This window comes from Drosophila willistoni (assembly GCF_018902025.1).
Source record: "Drosophila willistoni isolate 14030-0811.24 chromosome 2R unlocalized genomic scaffold, UCI_dwil_1.1 Seg167, whole genome shotgun sequence".
NCBI lineage: Eukaryota > Metazoa > Arthropoda > Insecta > Diptera > Drosophilidae > Drosophila > Drosophila willistoni.
This window is the reverse complement of record NW_025814050.1, coordinates 22,172,987-22,191,457: the sequence shown is the minus strand read 5'-3', so window position 1 is coordinate 22,191,457 and position 18,471 is coordinate 22,172,987. Positions and strand designations below refer to the sequence as shown.

Sequence of the window (18,471 nt, the reverse complement as noted above, 5' to 3'; positions counted from 1 at the left end):
GTAGACTACCACATAAGCCATTAACCTGGTACTTATAGTGCACGAAATGTTTACACGTGGTACTACTTAATATTAATTAAACAATTTAATTGGTTTTTTATCAGCTCGATACATAACAATTGTATTCAAATAAGCATGGCCATATTTATTGATCGAAAAAATACTATTTTCTCATGAGGGCAAGTGATGGTAAAAACATTAATCTAGATTAGTGTTAATAAAATTTTAATAACTAGCTCTGAATATAACTATACATAATACACAATACCTATGCTTAGCAACAAAATTTTATTATTTTTAATTAAGGACTAGACTGTCAGATTTTGTTCAAAAATTTGTTCATCTTCAAAGAAAATCAGTATGTGGGTATATTATTTTAAGACTTAAGGATTTCTTAAGTTTCAGCAGAAACTTTTTTAACAATTAATTTTTCCCCATGTGTCAAATTACTTGAAATTAATCAACCTTCGTTTTGTCTAATATTTCGATAACTCTTTTAAATGAAAAGCTCGTATTTACCTACAATTTCATTAGGGTTAATTCGCATTGAAGGACCTATACAGGCTACTAAAGGTAAATAGAGCTTAAATTTATATATATTTTATGTTTGACTTTCTTTGACATTTATAATTTACAAATTCATATAATCAAACTGAACCAGAAAAATTAAGTAGAGAACGCATGTAATTAACATTTGGAAACCCATTTGATGATTTACGGCAAATAATTTGCAGTGGAAAAACTGAAGTCTTCGATGGCTGCAGAACAAAGAAAATTCGGTAAGCTGAATTCGTAGAAACAAAAGAGATAATAATATTATTATTTCAACTTTCCAAACAACTAAAGACTTAACCTTACAATTTGTTCCGTTTCCACATCCAAATCGTTGATCTCATTGTAGAGTTTTAAAATTGTAGAGGTTTCCCGTGCTGTTTTCTCCGCTTGATCGCAAATTGTGATGGCCAGCCAAAAGTCAGAGAATTTGATTACCAATGCGAGAGAAAACATCACTGATATTATGATTGTTTTTGGATTTAGAAGTCTGGTCCAAAATATAATGAAAATAAATGAGATTATAATATTGGCAGTCAATACAGTGCCCAAATAAAGTGTCATCTGATAGTCGTAGGTATCCGTTAGCAGATCATTTATATCAATAAGTTGTCCATATAATTGAAGTAGAAGACGAACTCGGGAGGAGTTCATTCGTTGCTTCAGGTCGAGGAGCTCTGCATTGATAATCCATACATAACGATAGATACAGATCGCAATTAGATGAAAATGCATTACCGATAGAAGTGGAGAAAATAAAATAATGCTTAAAAAAATAGCATTCAATACAAACAGTTGACTTCCAGGCATTATGTAATACAAATATAATGAAGATATTAACTCCAATGCTATAAAAATAAATTTTTGTATAACAAAATATTCAAATTTAGGGCATTCACCATGTGATTGATTGCCAAAATGCATAAACTCTAAAACTAAAAGCTTATTTAGAATTGTAAGTAGCTTTTGGTTATTCCAGAATGTTTTCAAGTGAATCACACAGGCGGTAAGAACACTGAAAACCCCACCAATTATTTCGATATATTTCACCGAAGGATTTCGTATGTAAATATCCATCCATAGAATATTCTCCCTCGCTCCATTCAAAAACAGCGTTAGTCCGATTAGAGAGAAATTCAATGCAAGCCCGTAGGCAATTAGCCATTTCGAACGTTGTAACCGCTTGAGCTTTGAGTTAAAGGTAAAAGGAAACAGGCCAAGTCCGACGGACCCATAATAAGTTGATTTCAATATAAAGTAAACCCATTTTCGTCGACAACCGGTGTAGTAACGAAACATTGTCAATGCCCTGTGTCTAATAAGGAACTGACAATTCAATAAAATTATTGAACTTTCTGATGATCAGATAGGGGGCCCTATACTTTACCTTATTTTCCATTCATAATTTCATCAGCCTTGCCACACGAATCATCCACCTAATGGCCACATGCGCATAAAATTTCTATCATTGTGGACAGCGGATCAAAGCTATCCCTCTTTACTTAATTAAATTCATATAATCGAATTGAACCATAAAAACTAAATACAAAATACTTGTGATTAACATTTGAAATCCCGTTTGGTAATTCACGTAAAACATGCGGCAATGAAAGAACCTCAATTGCTGGTGACTACAGAACCAAGCAAATTCATTAATCTATTTGAAAAGTGAAAGAGAAGTAAATTGAATACGTTTTTTTGAAATCACATGAATTTCTACTTACAGTTCGCTCCAAATCGACCTCCAAATCTTGCATATCACTAAACAATCGTAATATACAGGGAGTTTGTCTTCCAGTTCGCTCTGCCAGATCGCAAATTGATATGCTTAGCCAAAAATCCCAGAGATTTATAATAATCGCTTGTGGGAACATCATGATCATTGTGATGAGTGACATCTTTTGTACGCTAATGCTCAAAATGATAACGATAAAGCCGATTATGATGTTGGCAGACAATATGGTGATCATGGTGCATGTTATTTGGTAGTCGTAGATATTGGTCAAGCGACTATTCAAGTCCAGGAGACGGCTGTAAAGCCAAAGTAATAACTCAACTCTGGTTGCATCCACTCGTCGACCCATTCTCAATTCACTAGCCAGATAAAGCAATTGTCTGTTGATAATCCATAAAAATCGATATATGTGAATAACAAATACATGGAAATGCATGGCCAACAAGAGTACATTCAATTGCACTAGGTAGAACCAAATAGAGTCCATAGAAAATGTTCGACTACCCGGCATTAGAGCATACATGGCTATCGAGGACAACATCTCAAATACAATAGACAGGAATTTCTGAATGACGTAATATCCAAATTTCGGGGAATCGTCTAAAGGAAAATGCTTAAAGTGATTATGTTGTAAAAGCAAAAGTTCATTGAGAATTTTGCCGAGTTCATTGCTTCGCCATCCTGTTTGTAGATGGACCAAACAAGCGGTACCAAAGCTGATTATACCTCCAAGTGCTTCAATGAACTTTAGCAGAGGATTACGTATATAAATTTCCTTATTAACTGTATTCTCATTTCCCGAGCTAATCTGCACCAGTAGCGCAATAAAGGCAAAATTAAGAACAAGTCCATAGGCAATTAACCAATTGGAACGCCGTAACTGTTTCTCCTTCGCGTCAAATAGAAATGGAAACAACCCAAGTCCCAAGGACCCATAAAAAACTGTCTTCAAAATAAAGCGAACTATTTTCCGTCGTCGACCGCGAATATGTCGAAACATCGCTATTGACTGGGGAGTAAAAAAAATTTCGTCAAGGAAAAACATAAGCACTAATGATGATTAGCGATGACAGATTGTCCGTAATCAGATTATCGACTCCGTGATCTTATTGACTTGGAACGATAGAAGAAAGCATATATTCATCAAGAAGAGTAACACATTGATGGACAAAGATAATTTGGAACTAACACACTTACATTAAAAGTAAGTTTTCCTTTGAATAGAGAAGAATTTCAATTAATTTTGTTTTATTTATTGGAAGATTCGATTTTAGTTGTTAAAATACTTTAGTTCTTCAAAAAAATAAAACTACTTCAGACAGTTTTTTGATTTCCTGCAATGAGACTTGTCATAACACATAAGTGACAAATAAAATCTACAAAAATCATTATTCGGCCCAAAAACGCATTGAAAAACTTATTCGATCAAAAATTTATTCAATTGGATTATTTTATAATATTGTACCAACGTTTTAATTGGTTTTATGTCACCGTTTAACGCTTACAAATTCATAAAATCAAACTGAACTAGAAATAATAAATAGAGAAAACTTGTGATAATCATGCGAAAACCCAAGTCATAGTTGACATAAAACAATCCACAATGAAAATACCGAAATTCTCGATGACTGCAGAACATTGCAAAGTCATTCAACTGCAAGTGGAATAAAATAATATAATTTCATATTTATTTAATAAATTTACACTTACACTTCTCTCCAAGTGAATACTAAAATGATGAATATCGCTAAAGCTTTTAAGAATTGAAGAAATTCTCTTGCCAGTGTGCTCTGCTAGTTGATAAATAGAAATGCCTAGCCAAAAGTCCCAGAAATTGACTACCACCGACAGAGGAAATGTGATCCATGAATTGAAGTTAAACAGTTTACCTAGACTAATAGTTATTACGATAGCTGTAAAAGACATCAAGATATTAGCAGCCATAAAAAGGACCATAAGTAGGGTCATCTGGTAATCATAGATAGCAGTCAGTTTGTTATTCATCTGAAGAAGTTGACTGTAGAGTGAGTGAAGTTCTTCAATTCGAGAAGGACTAACCGTCTGGCCGTTTCTCAAGCCAACTGCCATCTCCCTCAGTTCTCGATTGATGGCTCATAAGCAGCGATAAATGGCGATCACTCCCAGATGAAGATGTGTGGTAACAAGAAGAGGCCCCAGTTGAACAATAGTTATGCAAATGGCATGCAAGAACGGTTGCAGCTGAAACTCTTGCAACATGAATAGTTTACCCATGATCATTGTTACGGTTTCTAAGACAATTACGACTCCTTTGCCTACAACATATATATCATAGTTGGAATTGTCATCTTTCGTAAGGTCATCGAAATGGGTTGCAGTTAAATTTAACAAATTATTCAGCACAAGAGATAACTTTTCACTAAACCAATAGTTTCGAATGTGTATTGCAGTAAGAGTAAAGAGACTTAATAATCCCAAAATTGAACTTATATGCTGGGCTAAAATATTTCTTTCAAAAACCCGCATTTGCAGAGATTCCTCATTTGGGGGAAAAGTTTTAATAGTTATCCATATAAATACACTGTTCAGTATTAGGCCATAAACAATTACACCATTGGATCGTTTTAATTTCTTTGTCCGAGTATTGTACGTAAATGGAAATAGGCCAAGTGCCCAAGATAAATACAGAATTGACCGGAAAGTAACCTGGGCATTGCTCTGACGGAAGCCGCGAACCATAGTGGACTAACCACGAAACCTGCACTCAAACATCCACGGAGCAAGATATGAAAGGTTAAAACACTTTATTGGATTATATCATTTAATTAATCAAGAAACTAGAAAAACAATTTGATAAGGATGTTTTACTGGGGGCCACTTAACGTTCAGTTGGCTCTATCATTGCTATTACTTCTTCAAATGATAATTTTGACCAAGTTTTGATGAATATCGATTATGAGTATCTGCTACTTAACATCTCAAAGGTGTTCAAGTAGGTTTATTCCATTCAATTTTCAATTAATAAGCTGTAAGCGAGAGCCTGACAATGGAGAGATAAGAGATGACAGACGAGAGAAAATCGACCTAAATTCACGTCTTGCATTTCATATTGGATTGATGAGTCTTTCAAGTTATGTTCAAATTAAATCGCATTCAATTAGTTTCGATTTTCACATCCCAGACGATAATTTTAATGCCCCAATGAGCAGTAAAGATGACTTGAAGGAATATTTGCCCAATCAGGCAAAAGTGGAATTCAGTAATTTGGCAAACATTTGTGCTTAATTAAGTTTGACTCAAGTTGACTATAAGAAATGGATTCACACAAATCGAGTAAACGAATATTCTCTCCATTCGATTTTCTGTCACCATAAACTTTTTAAATGCTTTCAACTTGTTTCCTCAATTTGTTTTTCCCTTCGCCACAAATTCGCCTGCAGTTTCTGACGTTGTTTGCCAAGTTTACACTTCTTTGCAGTTATGTTTGCTGGCAAACTTTTAGGAGCTGTCACCTGTTGGCACCCTTTCCCTACCTTCTGCCGTCACTTGCCACAGCGTTTTCCTTTTTCATTAAGGGAGTTTTCCTAAAGTTCTTTTTTTTCTTTTAATGCCACAAGTACTTGACAAGATTGCTTCCTAGTTGAGCCTTAGCCTGTTAGTCGAGGTATCGAAAAAGTATTTCATACCAAATTGTTATATCTAGCAGATTTCAATTAACTGGACCTCTGTCTTTACCTTTGGTGTTTCCCGGGGAAAACTCATTTTCATTATTAAACCGCATTCTCATAACGATTGAGTGGAACTGAGCTGAATCCTCGGGGAGTGCTTTGTGAGTCCCCACAGAGGCATTTGCCACAGTCGTTGCATGCAATTGGTATTTTAATTTTTAATTGCCTCAACCACAACAAACAATAACATGAAGTTGCATAGTGCAAACACCTGCCAGGCTATCCAAAGTCATTTTCCTGCTGCTTATGCAATTTGCATGGCTAAATAGGAATTCAAAATTCATCCGAAGCTAAACTTAAAGTCACCTAACTAGTTGAAGGATTTCTAATTTGAAATATTTTCGACTCTTCTTCATGGTAGCAAAAATGTTTCTGTTCTTATTTTTCAGATGCAGACTAAATACACCATTGAAGCATTTTCTGAGGTTTACTTAATTTCCTTTCACTTTTCTTTGAATTTCGTCCTCATATTGCTAGCTGTGTGCGTGATTTCATTTTAAAGCAGGCGCGAAAAAATGCCACCTAAAAAGAAAAGCAAATAAGGATAAAGTTCTTTTTAAGACGCCTTGCAATTAGGCAACGCCCCCTGTTTTTATCCAACTTTGTGTGAACTCACATAATTAGGAGCAGACATCAGCCAACAATCCGAAACGGATGCAAAGGATTGCCTAGCCAAGTTGAAGCGGCGCTGTCACAGCTCTTCATGAAGCAAGAAGCGGAGGAAGATCCGAAAATAACTTAATTAAACAAATTATATCAAGAGATGGCCCAAAGTGAGAGAATCCTTAATACTCTGGGGTTTTCCTTTTTCATTTTTTAATGATTCGGCGTATTATAATGCTTTATTGCTCATATGCCGCGTGGCACTGACTGCTAAACGGGAAAGATGGCAATAATAAAAGCATCTTTAATGTTCCATTAAACTTGTCCCTTCGATGTTGAGACTCGGGAACTTTAAGACATGAAAATGGAGACAAAAGTAAGTCGTTGTTTCCTTTGCAGCATTGAAAATGATTTCTTTTATTGTTGTCATGTCGTGTTTGTCGTGGCTTGTTTGTCGTCCTTGCTGCTGCTCAAATGGGCCAAAGTTTAATGTTTCACTTGGAGAAAGGATTCGCGAAACCTGCGGGGAAAACTTAACTCTCAAGTCGTTAAAATCAAATGGAAATGGCCTCGAGACGCGGCAGGAAACTCTGAATGTTCTCAACTAAAGACTTCACATAAAACTGCAGTTACTTTTTCTGAATTTTCCCTTTTCCCTTGTTTTACCAAATTATGACAATTTCAATGAGCTGAAGGAGGAGAAAGACAACCCTGAAAACCTCATTTCAAATGCAATCGGTGCATGATTTTGCATTTCAAACAAAAACAACCTGCCACGCCCCATTTGATCACGCCCACTCTAGCAAATGAAGTGCAAAAACGTTGTTCGGGAAAATATTTGCACAACAAAGTAGCGCGAAAAAAGCAAGAAAATATTTTTTCAGTTGCGAATGTTCCATTTGCACTTGTGTGGAGTGGAAGGGGGTGGCAACCCTCACGGAAAGTGTTGCAAACTGTGGAAAAAAATTTATGGTAAATATTTATGAAATCTTTTTGCAGCTTTTGCAAATAAAATCAAATTTCTGTTTGCCCCAACAACGAACAAGAATTCGCGTGATTCATCATTAGGTTGAAGATTTTCTGAATTTTTCCTGGCTAGAGTTGTTGACTTGTCAAGGGATTGGAATGTTGTTGTTCTTGTTTCGCCTGTTGTGTGTTTTCCACATCAACTCAAAGTGCAATCCTGTCTGCAGACAATGAAATTTACTGGCATATTTATGTCCTTCGATAAACTGTTTTGGCTTGTGTGAAAATCTGCTGGGAAAAAGTTTTGCCCAGCATGGAAAATTGTATGAAATAGACTTACAAAGGATAAAAGATTTTGCTCGTTCGGAGATGAGGAGGGAAATTAGCTTTGGTGCAGTGAAATAAATTGCAAATTTCGAAAAGGAAATTGAAAATTTATTGGCAAAAGAAAAGTCGTTAATGGGACTTTTCTTCCTGTTGGGCCGTAGGATCTTCAAGAGATGAGTGAGGGACGCGATGGCGGGAATTGATGATCCTGTTGTCAGGAGACAAACGGGTCTCATTTTGCATTACAATCAGGAACTCCCTTTGCCCACTGGAGACATTAAAAATTAGTTTTCGCTGTTTACTTGGAGCTACAATTTCGCAACATTTTCTCTTTTGGCCCGTTTTTCCTTTCAACTTCTCTCCGCGCGCTCATTTTTTATGCTGGAAAGTATGCAACACATGCAACTGAAAGTTGCCGCACAAACTTTTTCTTCTTTCTTGTTTGGAGGATGAAAGAAAGACCAGGGCCATAATAAGTTACACTTAGCTCCTTCCCGCCACCCTCTCCCCTTATTCTGAGTGCATTTTTCACCTTTTATCATTATTTGCTCACCCATTTTCCACTTTTACTCCTGCTCGCTGGTTAAAGTTTCGTTGGAAGATGATTTCTCGGGTCTATTCAAATATGCCCAACCTCATTGGAGTGACTCAATTTGGGTTTATGTTTCCACGGGTATGCGTATCCATTAGATACTCTTTCTCCAGACCAGAGGGATGCGCCACATGCGACTAAAGTGCGTCTAAAATATTTTGCAGATAATAAAAATTGGCAAACGGGAGAGAAATTTATGCGCTGTGAAAACTCGTAAATTTTCAATGTACGCCGTGATAAAAATCGGCAATGAAAACGCAGCGACAAAATAGAAATATAAACTTTTCCCCCCAAACTCTCTGGGAAAAGTTTTACAAGGATGCCTCGCTGATCTTTTACGGTTTCCCACTGGATCCAATGGGAGGAATATTTATGGCCCAAACAGGCGGCGGTGTCTATGGCAATAAATAAATAGCTCCTAAATATTTATGAGAAACTCGTTCAGACAATTTGTTAATTGCTAAATTTTCCGGCATAACTTTTTATATGAGTTTTTCCATAGAACTCAATCAGTTTGATTCGCTAAATGTTATTAAGCCAGTTAGAGATCTGATCTTTGAAATCACACAGAGAAACGAATTTGGGATGTGTCTTCAGCATCCCTACACATTATTTCTTCTGCAGCGATAAACATTCAAGAAAACTCATTTTGAATTTCATTTTAAATTCCCCAAAAGATAAACACAAATCGAAGTTTGCCGCCTTCCTCCAGCATTCGACTAGCGTTTGTTTAGAGACAATTAACAGGCGCCAGGAAGTGCGCACCAACAAGATAGATAAAAGCCAAGAAAAAGCAAAGTCAACAGCTATATATATATATATATTCAAGATGGCATCGGTCGTTGGCTTTGGCAAACATAAAATGTAAACCCAAAATCGATGGGAAGGTCATTTCGGGTCAGCGAGAGCATTCCGACCGAACTTTGGCGGAGCTGAATTGAAATTAATTGCAGTTCACTTCAGTTTTACGGCCGAGGAATTTGACGACTTCGTTTCGAAATAATTTGTATGCCTTAAAGAGGAATAAAATTGTAAAACGTCGCTCAATTCCATGAGAAGGCAATGAATGTTTAATGATTTTTATTGAGCGATGGCAAACAGTGAAAACCCTCAACAAATTTGTTGTGCCACCTCCCATGCAAACTGCAACAAAGCAGCCAAAAACCACCATCGCCCCCTTCCACAACCAATCCCCTTCTTTCTGCCATCGCGGCCATAAAAATTAACAACGAAATTTCCTCCTGTTAAGCGTTTTCGTGAATTATTCGAGGCGGAGAAGCATTTGGCGCAACACGAAAGCGAAACAGGGATTTCATTTTCATCCTTTTACTCCTGCACTGCCCATGCACCTTTCCTCCGGTTCGCCCCTTGGTTTTTAATTGTTGTAGTTGGCAGCTGTTGCTAAAGCGGGCGATGTGGGTTGAGGGTGGGGCACACTGGTTACAATGAGGGCGTGGCATGTGTGCTCTGAAAATATTTGAACAATTAACTTTTGTTTTTTGCTGTGGGTCTCTGGCGGAAATTTGTGCGGTTTTTGTTGTGGACACCTTTTCATTTGAAGTGCCAACAACAACTCGGCATTAATTATGCAATCGCGAAAAGCGAGTAAAAACAAATACGAGTATATCCCAAGTGTAAGCGCATAAAACAAGTGCAGAAAAACAGTTTATGTAAAGCAAAATTAAATCTTTTTCAAGGCGAATTAAATATTCCTAATTATGGATATCAATCTAGTGCCGAATAATTATTTGAATCGCCACGAATCGAAATTATACTATTTATAAAATTTATAAAACTAAATGAATCAGCAAAAATGTGACAAACAGAGAGTGTTTTCAGATTAGCCCTTTAGCGCTGTAGAGAAGGTTCAAAACAAACTATTCCGGATCCACATCCAATTGAAATCCATATTCATTCACAATAATCGGAAATATTTAACTCAACTCGCAATTCTTCAACTCAATATCAAAGGTTTAGTTTTTAGTTTGACTCTTATCCTTTAGTTAGATAACTCAATCCCAAACAGACTGTCGCTCTTTCGTTTCCTACTTTGTGACTATTCGTTAATCTTGGGTGACTTCTTTTACCACGCCCCCATTCCATATCTATATGAGTGTCATGTGCCATAGTGTCTGCCTCTGCTGACATGAAGTTCATAAAAATATCTGCCATAATTGCAGCTAAGTCAGCAAATGTTTACTGCTGTTCCCATCCCCTGTCTCTGCCGCCATTTCCGGCCTTCTTTTCTCTCACCATGTCTTTCGCTTCGTTTCTTTACCACTTTCCACATTGTTGTTGTTGTTGCCGTTGTTGTCTAGCCGCATTTTCTTTTCTGTTGCCTTTCCCTTTGGTTAAATATGAAATGAAAGGATTCACAAAAGCGAATCAGGATGTAAAGTTTTATGCGTTGAGTGAAGGGAAAAGGGGGTGAAGTAGTGGAAGGACGACGGACTCATATGAATGTGTGTAAGCTGTAGCACTTAGTTTTATGCTCTCACATTCTGAGCTGCTGTTCAATGTGGCTAAAGCAAATGAAGTTAAGGAAAATTGTCTTTGAACTCGTTTTGGTCTTTCTTAAGAAATTCAAAAGTGAAGGCAATGATTGATCCGAGAATCCGAGAAATAGAATAGTTTGAATAAATGTCGTTATGCACAGAGAGAACAATTTCAACCTATTTATTTAAACATTGTTACGCCCCTCTCTCCCGTTGGACCTCTCGTCTCAAAATGCAAATCAAAATGGCTTGCAATAAATGTCACTCACAAGTTGTAAACAAGACGAAGCAAGGATATTTGTCCTGACTCAATGTCCTTCTTCTTTTCACTTTTCTTTTTTGCCACAACAACAAGATGCATCTGAGAAAAGGGTAAAAAAGTGATTTCTAAAGAAGAAAGAAACAAAGTCAAATACATAAAATGTTTTTTGTTTCCTTTTAACTTTGTCTCTCATGACAGTGAGAGGCAGTAACATTATAGGGGGCGTGGCTGATTGCACTTGTTCTAGTCACCATGAGAGGAAGTCAGAAACCACTGCAGAGAAGAAAAAACATTTAAATATCCCTGAAGTTGCTTTTCATTTTCATTTCTTTGCCCTCTTTTTGGCACTTAGTTGCATTTCCGCTTACAAGTTGCGAAACTTTTGTTTTGTTTTTGCAACAAATTGCGGCTGCTTTTCATTTGCTTTGTTTGCCCGGTTTGCTTTCCTTTTGCCTCATTTGGCAAGTTTGGAAATGTTTCTCTTGGCAATTGGTTAGACGCAAAGTTGTTGATGTTTTTATAGAGGCAGAGACAGCGGTTAACTAAATTCTTTGAAATACTTCGCATTACTCAAAAAACAGTTTGTTAATGAGTTCTCTGAATTGTCGAAGGTATTTATATTGGAATTTCATAAAGTAAACCGTTTCAGTTCTTTCATTGTCACTTTCCCTTTTCAGTGTCAAATGAAGTGTAACATTCGATTGTTTTGCCTGTTTTTGTGTTTGCATTTCGTTTCAAATTTTATTTCCATAAAAGCAATTGGCATATTGTTCCATTTGAATGGCTCATTAGCTTTGAACTTAATTTGCCTGCAATTGAAGTGAGCAGTTTTTAAATAATATTCATTTGTAGTTTGACCTACATTCATGCCTTCCCTTTCGATACTCGCCATAATATTTTCTGGACTTTTCTGGCAAATGTCAGTTTCTTGTTGTATTTTCAATTAAACCTGACAATGTCCACTCGAATTTCGGACTCAAAATGTGTGTTGATAATAATGTTCCGCCAACCAAAACCAGAACCATTCCCACATCCCTTTGCAACATGCCACATTCACACTTCCTGCTGGTTGCAGAGTCCGTTATCTGAACATCCGCTTTGCTTAGTTTCCTCTTCCTTCACTTTCCTCTCCCAGCTGAACGTGTTTATCATTAGCTCACATGACTTGCCAGAGGAGTTTCGCCGCTCTCATCGCCGACTCATTTGCATAGTCATACAAAATTAATTACACGCTCCGATTTAGCAGGGAAAACTGAAACTAAATGGAAACTTCTCGACTGGCTTAAAATTACTCATACGCCAGCAGTTCCCATTTATTCTAATCCATTGCCTACTTTTCAGGGCAACTTGGATACAGCTGCTGCTGAGAGTTCTTCTACTCTGTTCTATTATTTATTTACTATCGAAAACTTTAAACAGGTTGCAAACATTAAATTGATTTATTTTGGCATAGGTGAAGAGTTGCCCCAACTGGAAAAATTGAATGAAAAATGCCTTTCCTAGGACCCACCGCAGTGAAATATCTGTGAAAGTTTACAGAGATTTGTCAAGAACCAGAGAGAAGTCTGAATTGTTGGAGTTCAAGCAAGGAGCAAGTATGATGGAAAACTAGTTCAAAGGAAAACAAAAGATGAAGAGCAGTTATAAAGTGGCTCTAGAGTGGATATGAAAGTGCAGTTAATTATGCGAAGTGGGCGGAGCTGCCTCATTGTTCTTCCTGCTTCCAACAAGTAAAAAACACAGTTGCCCATTAAAAAGTTTTCAGCTGGCAATGAAATTGGCTTTAATTAACATTCAGCCACAATTTTAATTTCCCCTTCCAACAAATTGAAATTGCAATGGGCAAAGTTTTTTCCAAGTCCAGTTGCAACAGTTGGTCAAAGGTAGGTTTTCATTTTTTTCTTGTCTTTCAATTATTTCTTCTTCGTTTTGCTTCCTCAATGAGAGGAAATCACAGCTTTAATTACTTCATTATGGCATCTCAGGTCAGGTCATTATCAGAGCAAGCAGAATTTCTCTTGAATCATGCTTCACATTTTACATGACCCTTTTCCTTATTCGATGTGTTCTCCATTTGGTATTTTTAATTTTTGGCACGGAATTTTTCGCAGCTTTATTTTTATTTTCCCTTTATTGAAAGCAGACGGGAAAACTTTCCGTTCTTCTCTCTTTTATGGATGGTTTTAACGAATTCATTGATGCAAATTCAGCGTGGGCGCACTGGGATGAATGGTAAATGGTGGGCTTGTGGGCATGGTCTGATGCCTTGTAACATATTTCTTGCATGCTTCGCTGGGCGCCCACTGAACAATGTTGCGCCAAAGACAGGGACAAAAAACAGCAAGCTCAATCCGCTGTGATGGAATAAAGCAAAATGAAAGAAAGAAGATTTTCAAGTAGGTAGAGCGAAAGAGAGACGAAAAAGAAACAAGAATCAGAGCAGAATAGGATGTTGAAATATATCTTTATCACATTTGCATGAATTGCCTCCCAAGGCTAAGAAACGCGTCAAGTTTGAAGCACTAAGAGTAAAAGAATAAAATAATGAAGCTATTGAAGTGAATTGCTTCTATATCGTATTGTTTTCTGTTGCTCTGAGGTATTAGCTCTTATCTAAAGAAACAACAACAAGTGCATTTTTATCTCCACTTCTTTGCCTCTTACCTCAGACACCTTTGACACTTGTAACCATAGAACGACATACCTTTGAAGCACTCGTGACTGCTTCAAGCAGGTAAGATATTCCCGATTCAAGTGCCCGAGCAACTGAGCATTAGCATTTCAAAGGGGCTAGAACATTCTAATTGAGATGACGCGTCCGCCTCTAAGAGCCAAGAGAGAAGGAATAGCAGTAACTAATTCTAGTCATGCATTTAGGTCATGCCAAAGTCAAGCTAATCCAACATGAACCAAATGGTTATATAGCATGTTTTTGGGTACAGCTGTTAAAGCAAAGAAGCCTCATTATAAAAGTCGAATCTCCGCCTAATAACAATGTGAATTCTTCTGCTATGTGATAAAGTTAACGGTATTTAAATAGAGGAATATATAAACATCTCTTCATGGCATATCTTTCTTTTATTTGATTTGCAATGGTAGATGCATACGTATAAAGAGATTCAAATATGATTCTTTATGGGTATCGAGCAAGCTATACAAAAAATTGTCTTCAGAATATTTACTTTTTACTACTCCAGTTGCTATTTGCATTTATGGGAAGAACGTAAACCAAAATGAAAAATTTATTGGGTAGCAAACTGTGGTGATAGTTTGCTTGGAAAACTATTTCCCTTCAACCTCAATTTGTCTGTGAAATGGAAATGGATGAACTGAATGCTTGGCAGTTTTCTATTTCAATTTCAACTGTTTCTTAAAGTTCAAGTACTCAACCTTGACCGTACCTAGTCTCTTACCATGGGCAACAATCTCATTACAAATTCTGTTAGCACAAACTAACGAAAAGCATTTTTCAACAAGATACAAAAGCATTTGCCTTGAGAGGTTGACCAGACTACGTGTAATGCAGAGTATGAGTAATTTAATGTGAGCTGAGAGGAACTTGTGACAGAAAAGCATAAAAATGTGGTAAAAAGGGACTAAATGATTGTTGTCTTATCCAAAAAGTCCAAAGAGTTTTAAGCGAATATCGAGGTTGAACTGGTTTATAGGATGTTATTTGCAGTAATTTCTCAAATGTAACCCAAAACTGCATTCGCTTCCATCAAATACACCGAATAATGCTTTGTTTGTTGTTTTACTGAGGTTCACTTTATTGCAAGGCCTTCAACGTGCAAAAATTCTCCAATCAACTGCACATCCAGATTCTCATCCTCTTTCGCCTTGACTGCCCTGAAATGCGGGCAATAATGAAAGTGCTGACAATGTGAACCGAAACGAGGCTCTAAATTGCAAAGTGCACCTTGTTCCTCCCAACCTCCCTAATCTCCGAGTCCGGGGTCTGGGCCCCACCCATGACGACCACAACACGCTGCAGTTTAGTAGAAGGTGGCACAGCATTTGGGACTAGGGCGAGCATCCAAGCTGATGGTCTGCGTGCATGGAATTTTAAATGGCTGCCAAAAACAGGCAGCTCCATCTATCAATGCTCCACCTAGAGAGAGAGGGGACAGTAGGTTGGTATTTCTGGTATTTCTACTGTTACTTTGACCTGCATCTGCTCATTAATTTCGGCTAGCCTAGCAAGGGTTAAACATTGTTGCCCTCCAATGTTTTAAGAGAGTTTGTTTCTGTTGTTTGTGATTGGCTTTTTAAATTGATTTCAAAAAGTTGCAGGCCTTAATTCGACCAACTGTTTGTCGATTCTCAATTGGCTAAAAGTGATCGGGAGGAAAGGGAATATTCAAGTTGAATGTCTGTGGTTTCGTTGGCCCCAAATCAAACCAAAATATAAATGACAATTGACCTACAATCCTCACCCACAAATCGAAGCCAAAACACCGAGAAATCGATACAATGTGCCCAACTCTCTGGCAACATTCAAAATCTGTTGCAAAACACCGTCAACATGTTGCTGGGAATGTTTTCTCTCTTTTTCACTTAGGGCAAATGTCCCTCAGATAAAACCGAGCTGTGAAAAAGCTTTTCCGAACTAAGTTTCTCTCTTTTGCCATAAATTCGGTTTCAATTCATCTTTGAGGCCCAACAGCCTCCAGTTACGGTCTGTCATTTGGGGGAGGTCAGCAACAAAAATTCTGAACGAATTCTTATTATTCATGTCAACGATCCAAATGTTTAGATAAGGAGTAGAGTGGCAGCCTTCTCAAGGGGAAGGCTATCCATCATGAACTCTTAGTTTCATTTTGAATTTAAATTTATTCGGTTGCCAGCATCATTTCATGGCAATTTCGTTCTCGAAGTTAGAACCATTTTGTTTGCTTTGGCATTCCATTAGACTTTGACGGCAGCAAACAATTTCGAAATTTAAATATCAATTAGATATGTTTATCGAGCAACGACAGGGACGGATTGTGGCATTGTTCAGCCGAAAACAAATATTTAATATGAATGATGACTTGTCATTCGTTGAACCTCTCTGAATATATGCGATTGCCTCAAAAAGTATTCTGAACATTGAACTGTATTAGGAAAGAAAAAGACAATTTGATCGCTTCTTAAGGTTGTTCAACCCATTAATAGAAATGTTACAGGATTGTAGACAATTCGAATATATTTCTGGATTTACTCCAAGCAATATGTTTTAAGCATTATGGTATTAGAAAAAAAAAGGCATTAGAGTTCCTCTCCAAAAAGTTCAGATTCGGCATACACATCAATCAATTTTCAACATGTTAATACACTGAAATGTACAATTTCATTTCGATTCATCACCTTTAATTTCTATTTCGAATTCGAATTCACTTTAATGATGAAAATGTGAAAGAGTTTTCCTTGAGTCTTGGGAAAACTTTTAATTGATTTGTGTGGCTGAAAAAGTTTTTGTCCTCTAAATGTTGTCCTCTCTTAATTGGTTTGTCTGTCAAAGCAAGAGAAAAAGAAGCAAGAGCAAACGAAGATAAATCAACAGATAAACAGAATTGTGAATTTGTTTTCCCAATGAAATATTTTCGGCAAACATGTGAAAACCACGAGGAAAACTGCGAAACAAACAAATCCCTGTGGTTCAGGGAAATCCTTGCTGCAAATAGTTAAAAACAAAGAGAATATTTGATTAAAATATTTGGACGAATCATTTGGAAAAATTGTTGCACACATTTTGCATTTTGTTTGCTAAACATTTTTTGCTGGTTGTTTTTCAATTTATTGAGAAACTTTTCATTGAAGGATTTTCCGATATTGCAACTAGTTTGCCCTGCCGTGAGTGAAAGGCAGGAAGAACTTTTGGGCTAACTTTTTAATTGCTTTCTGTTTTTGTTTTTGCGATGATTTAATTCTGTAATTCTATTTAATATTTTTGCTCTTCCCTTTTTGGCTTTACGTCTTCTCTTTGCCACAACTAATAAGCAACTTTTAATTTGATTGTTAAGTAAACTTGACTCACACTCTGGGCCGAGATCAACTTTCACTACTCAAATTTGTTTCGCTTTGGCAAATATTTAAGGAATTTCGCAGCAACAACAAAAGGATTCTCAAAGTGTTTTTCCATTCATATAACGAGTTTATAACCAAAGACAAGAATTGTAGATTACATTTAAAAGAAATTTCACTGAGATATATTTTAAGCGGGGCTCTTGAGATATTTCATCTCTCACTTCAAGATTCTTTCATTTCCTTTGTTCGCTTCTGTGGCCCAAAAAATGGGAAAACAAGAGCCAAAAGGAAAATCTAGAAAAAGTAAGGCGATAAATGAAAACAAAGTCGACAGTAAATTTCCTACTTCTGTGTCTGTGTTTATTTTGTTTTTTCCTCTCCTCTAAATGCTTTTTCTTCTCTGAAATTTGAGGTCATGTCACAGTTCTTTCAACAGGCAAAGGCTTTGTGGGAAATCCTCGGTAAAAAATGAGAAACAAAGCACTTTTCCTCTTCTTTGTAATGATGAAATGCAAGCAAAGTGAATGAAAACTTTCATTCCGACTAAATGATGCAGGCAGATGGGATCGGTGGCTCCAAATCGTCTACTGTTAGGCTTTTCTTTTCAGGCCACAAATCTTTCTTTGAATCGTTGAAGAAAAGCGGTTTTCCATTCACATTGACAGGGCTGAGGAACCAAACGTTTGCCTATCAATCCCATGACTTTACATATCGCGTTTTGTTTTTGTCGACTGTCGGGCAGATAGACTTCTATATAAGTGGGTGGATGTGTCCCATTTAAGAGGATCCAGACATTTGGTGACGCGTTGTAATTGCTTTTATATGCTGAGCGCTTGGCTTACCAGGACAAAGGCGGAAAAAACGGCACGGTAATTGTTGTTCTTGTGGAAAAATATTGTGTGGCGGAGGAGAAATGAGGAAACGGAGCCATGCGTGTTCAGCCACCAAAAAAAAGAAAACACAGAAACAACAAAGAGGACCAGCCACAAAAGGGAAGCAAAAAATTTCCGCCAAAGGAAGTCACATACGAGTTCAGGGGTGGACTTAGTTACGCCCGGCAGCGTCTTTCAATGATTCCTTCTAAATCTGCTTCACCCAACTCCTGAAGAAATCTAAAAGATGCTGTGTTATATCCAATTTCTAGATTTTCCAACTTTTCTTCCCATCTTTGGGCCCATTTCACTGTGCTTCCGGTCGTGGAAACACATCTACAGATGAACACA

At 37.1% G+C, this 18,471-nt stretch overlaps 2 protein-coding genes and 1 pseudogene across 2 annotated transcripts; all 3 read right to left on the bottom strand.

Moving 5' to 3' along the window:
* Positions 1-631: 631 nt before the first annotated feature.
* On the bottom strand, positions 632-1,851 carry LOC26530286 (putative gustatory receptor 22a). Its single transcript, XM_047010644.1, has 3 exons — positions 1,581-1,851; positions 859-1,400; positions 632-784 (listed from the first exon to the last, which is right to left on the bottom strand). Exons 1-3 carry the CDS (start codon positions 1,849-1,851, stop codon positions 632-634), a joined length of 966 nt encoding a protein of 321 aa, XP_046866600.1.
* Positions 1,852-2,050: 199 nt separating this feature from the next.
* LOC111518566 (putative gustatory receptor 22a) lies at positions 2,051-3,288 on the bottom strand. Its single transcript, XM_023175765.2, has 2 exons — positions 2,277-3,288; positions 2,051-2,209 (listed from the first exon to the last, which is right to left on the bottom strand). Exons 1-2 carry the CDS (start codon positions 3,285-3,287, stop codon positions 2,051-2,053), a joined length of 1,170 nt encoding a protein of 389 aa, XP_023031533.1. The 5' UTR covers position 3,288.
* A 500-nt stretch (positions 3,289-3,788) lies between these two features.
* On the bottom strand, positions 3,789-5,030 carry LOC26529826 (annotated as a pseudogene).
* Between the last annotated feature and the right edge of the window lie 13,441 nt (positions 5,031-18,471).

Coding starts and splice junctions, on each gene's coding strand:
- LOC26530286 (XM_047010644.1), bottom strand. CDS start 1,851: ATGTTTCGTTACTACACCGGTTGTCGACGAAAATGGGTTTACTTTATA. Junction 1,401..1,580: donor GAAATATATCGAAATAATTG/GTGGGGTTTTCA, acceptor TTATTTTTATAG/CATTGGAGTTAATATCTTCA. Junction 785..858: donor ATGTGGAAACGGAACAAATT/GTAAGGTTAAGT, acceptor CTACGAATTCAG/CTTACCGAATTTTCTTTGTT.
- LOC111518566 (XM_023175765.2), bottom strand. CDS start 3,287: ATGTTTCGACATATTCGCGGTCGACGACGGAAAATAGTTCGCTTTATT. Junction 2,210..2,276: donor AGGTCGATTTGGAGCGAACT/GTAAGTAGAAAT, acceptor CTTTTCAAATAG/ATTAATGAATTTGCTTGGTT.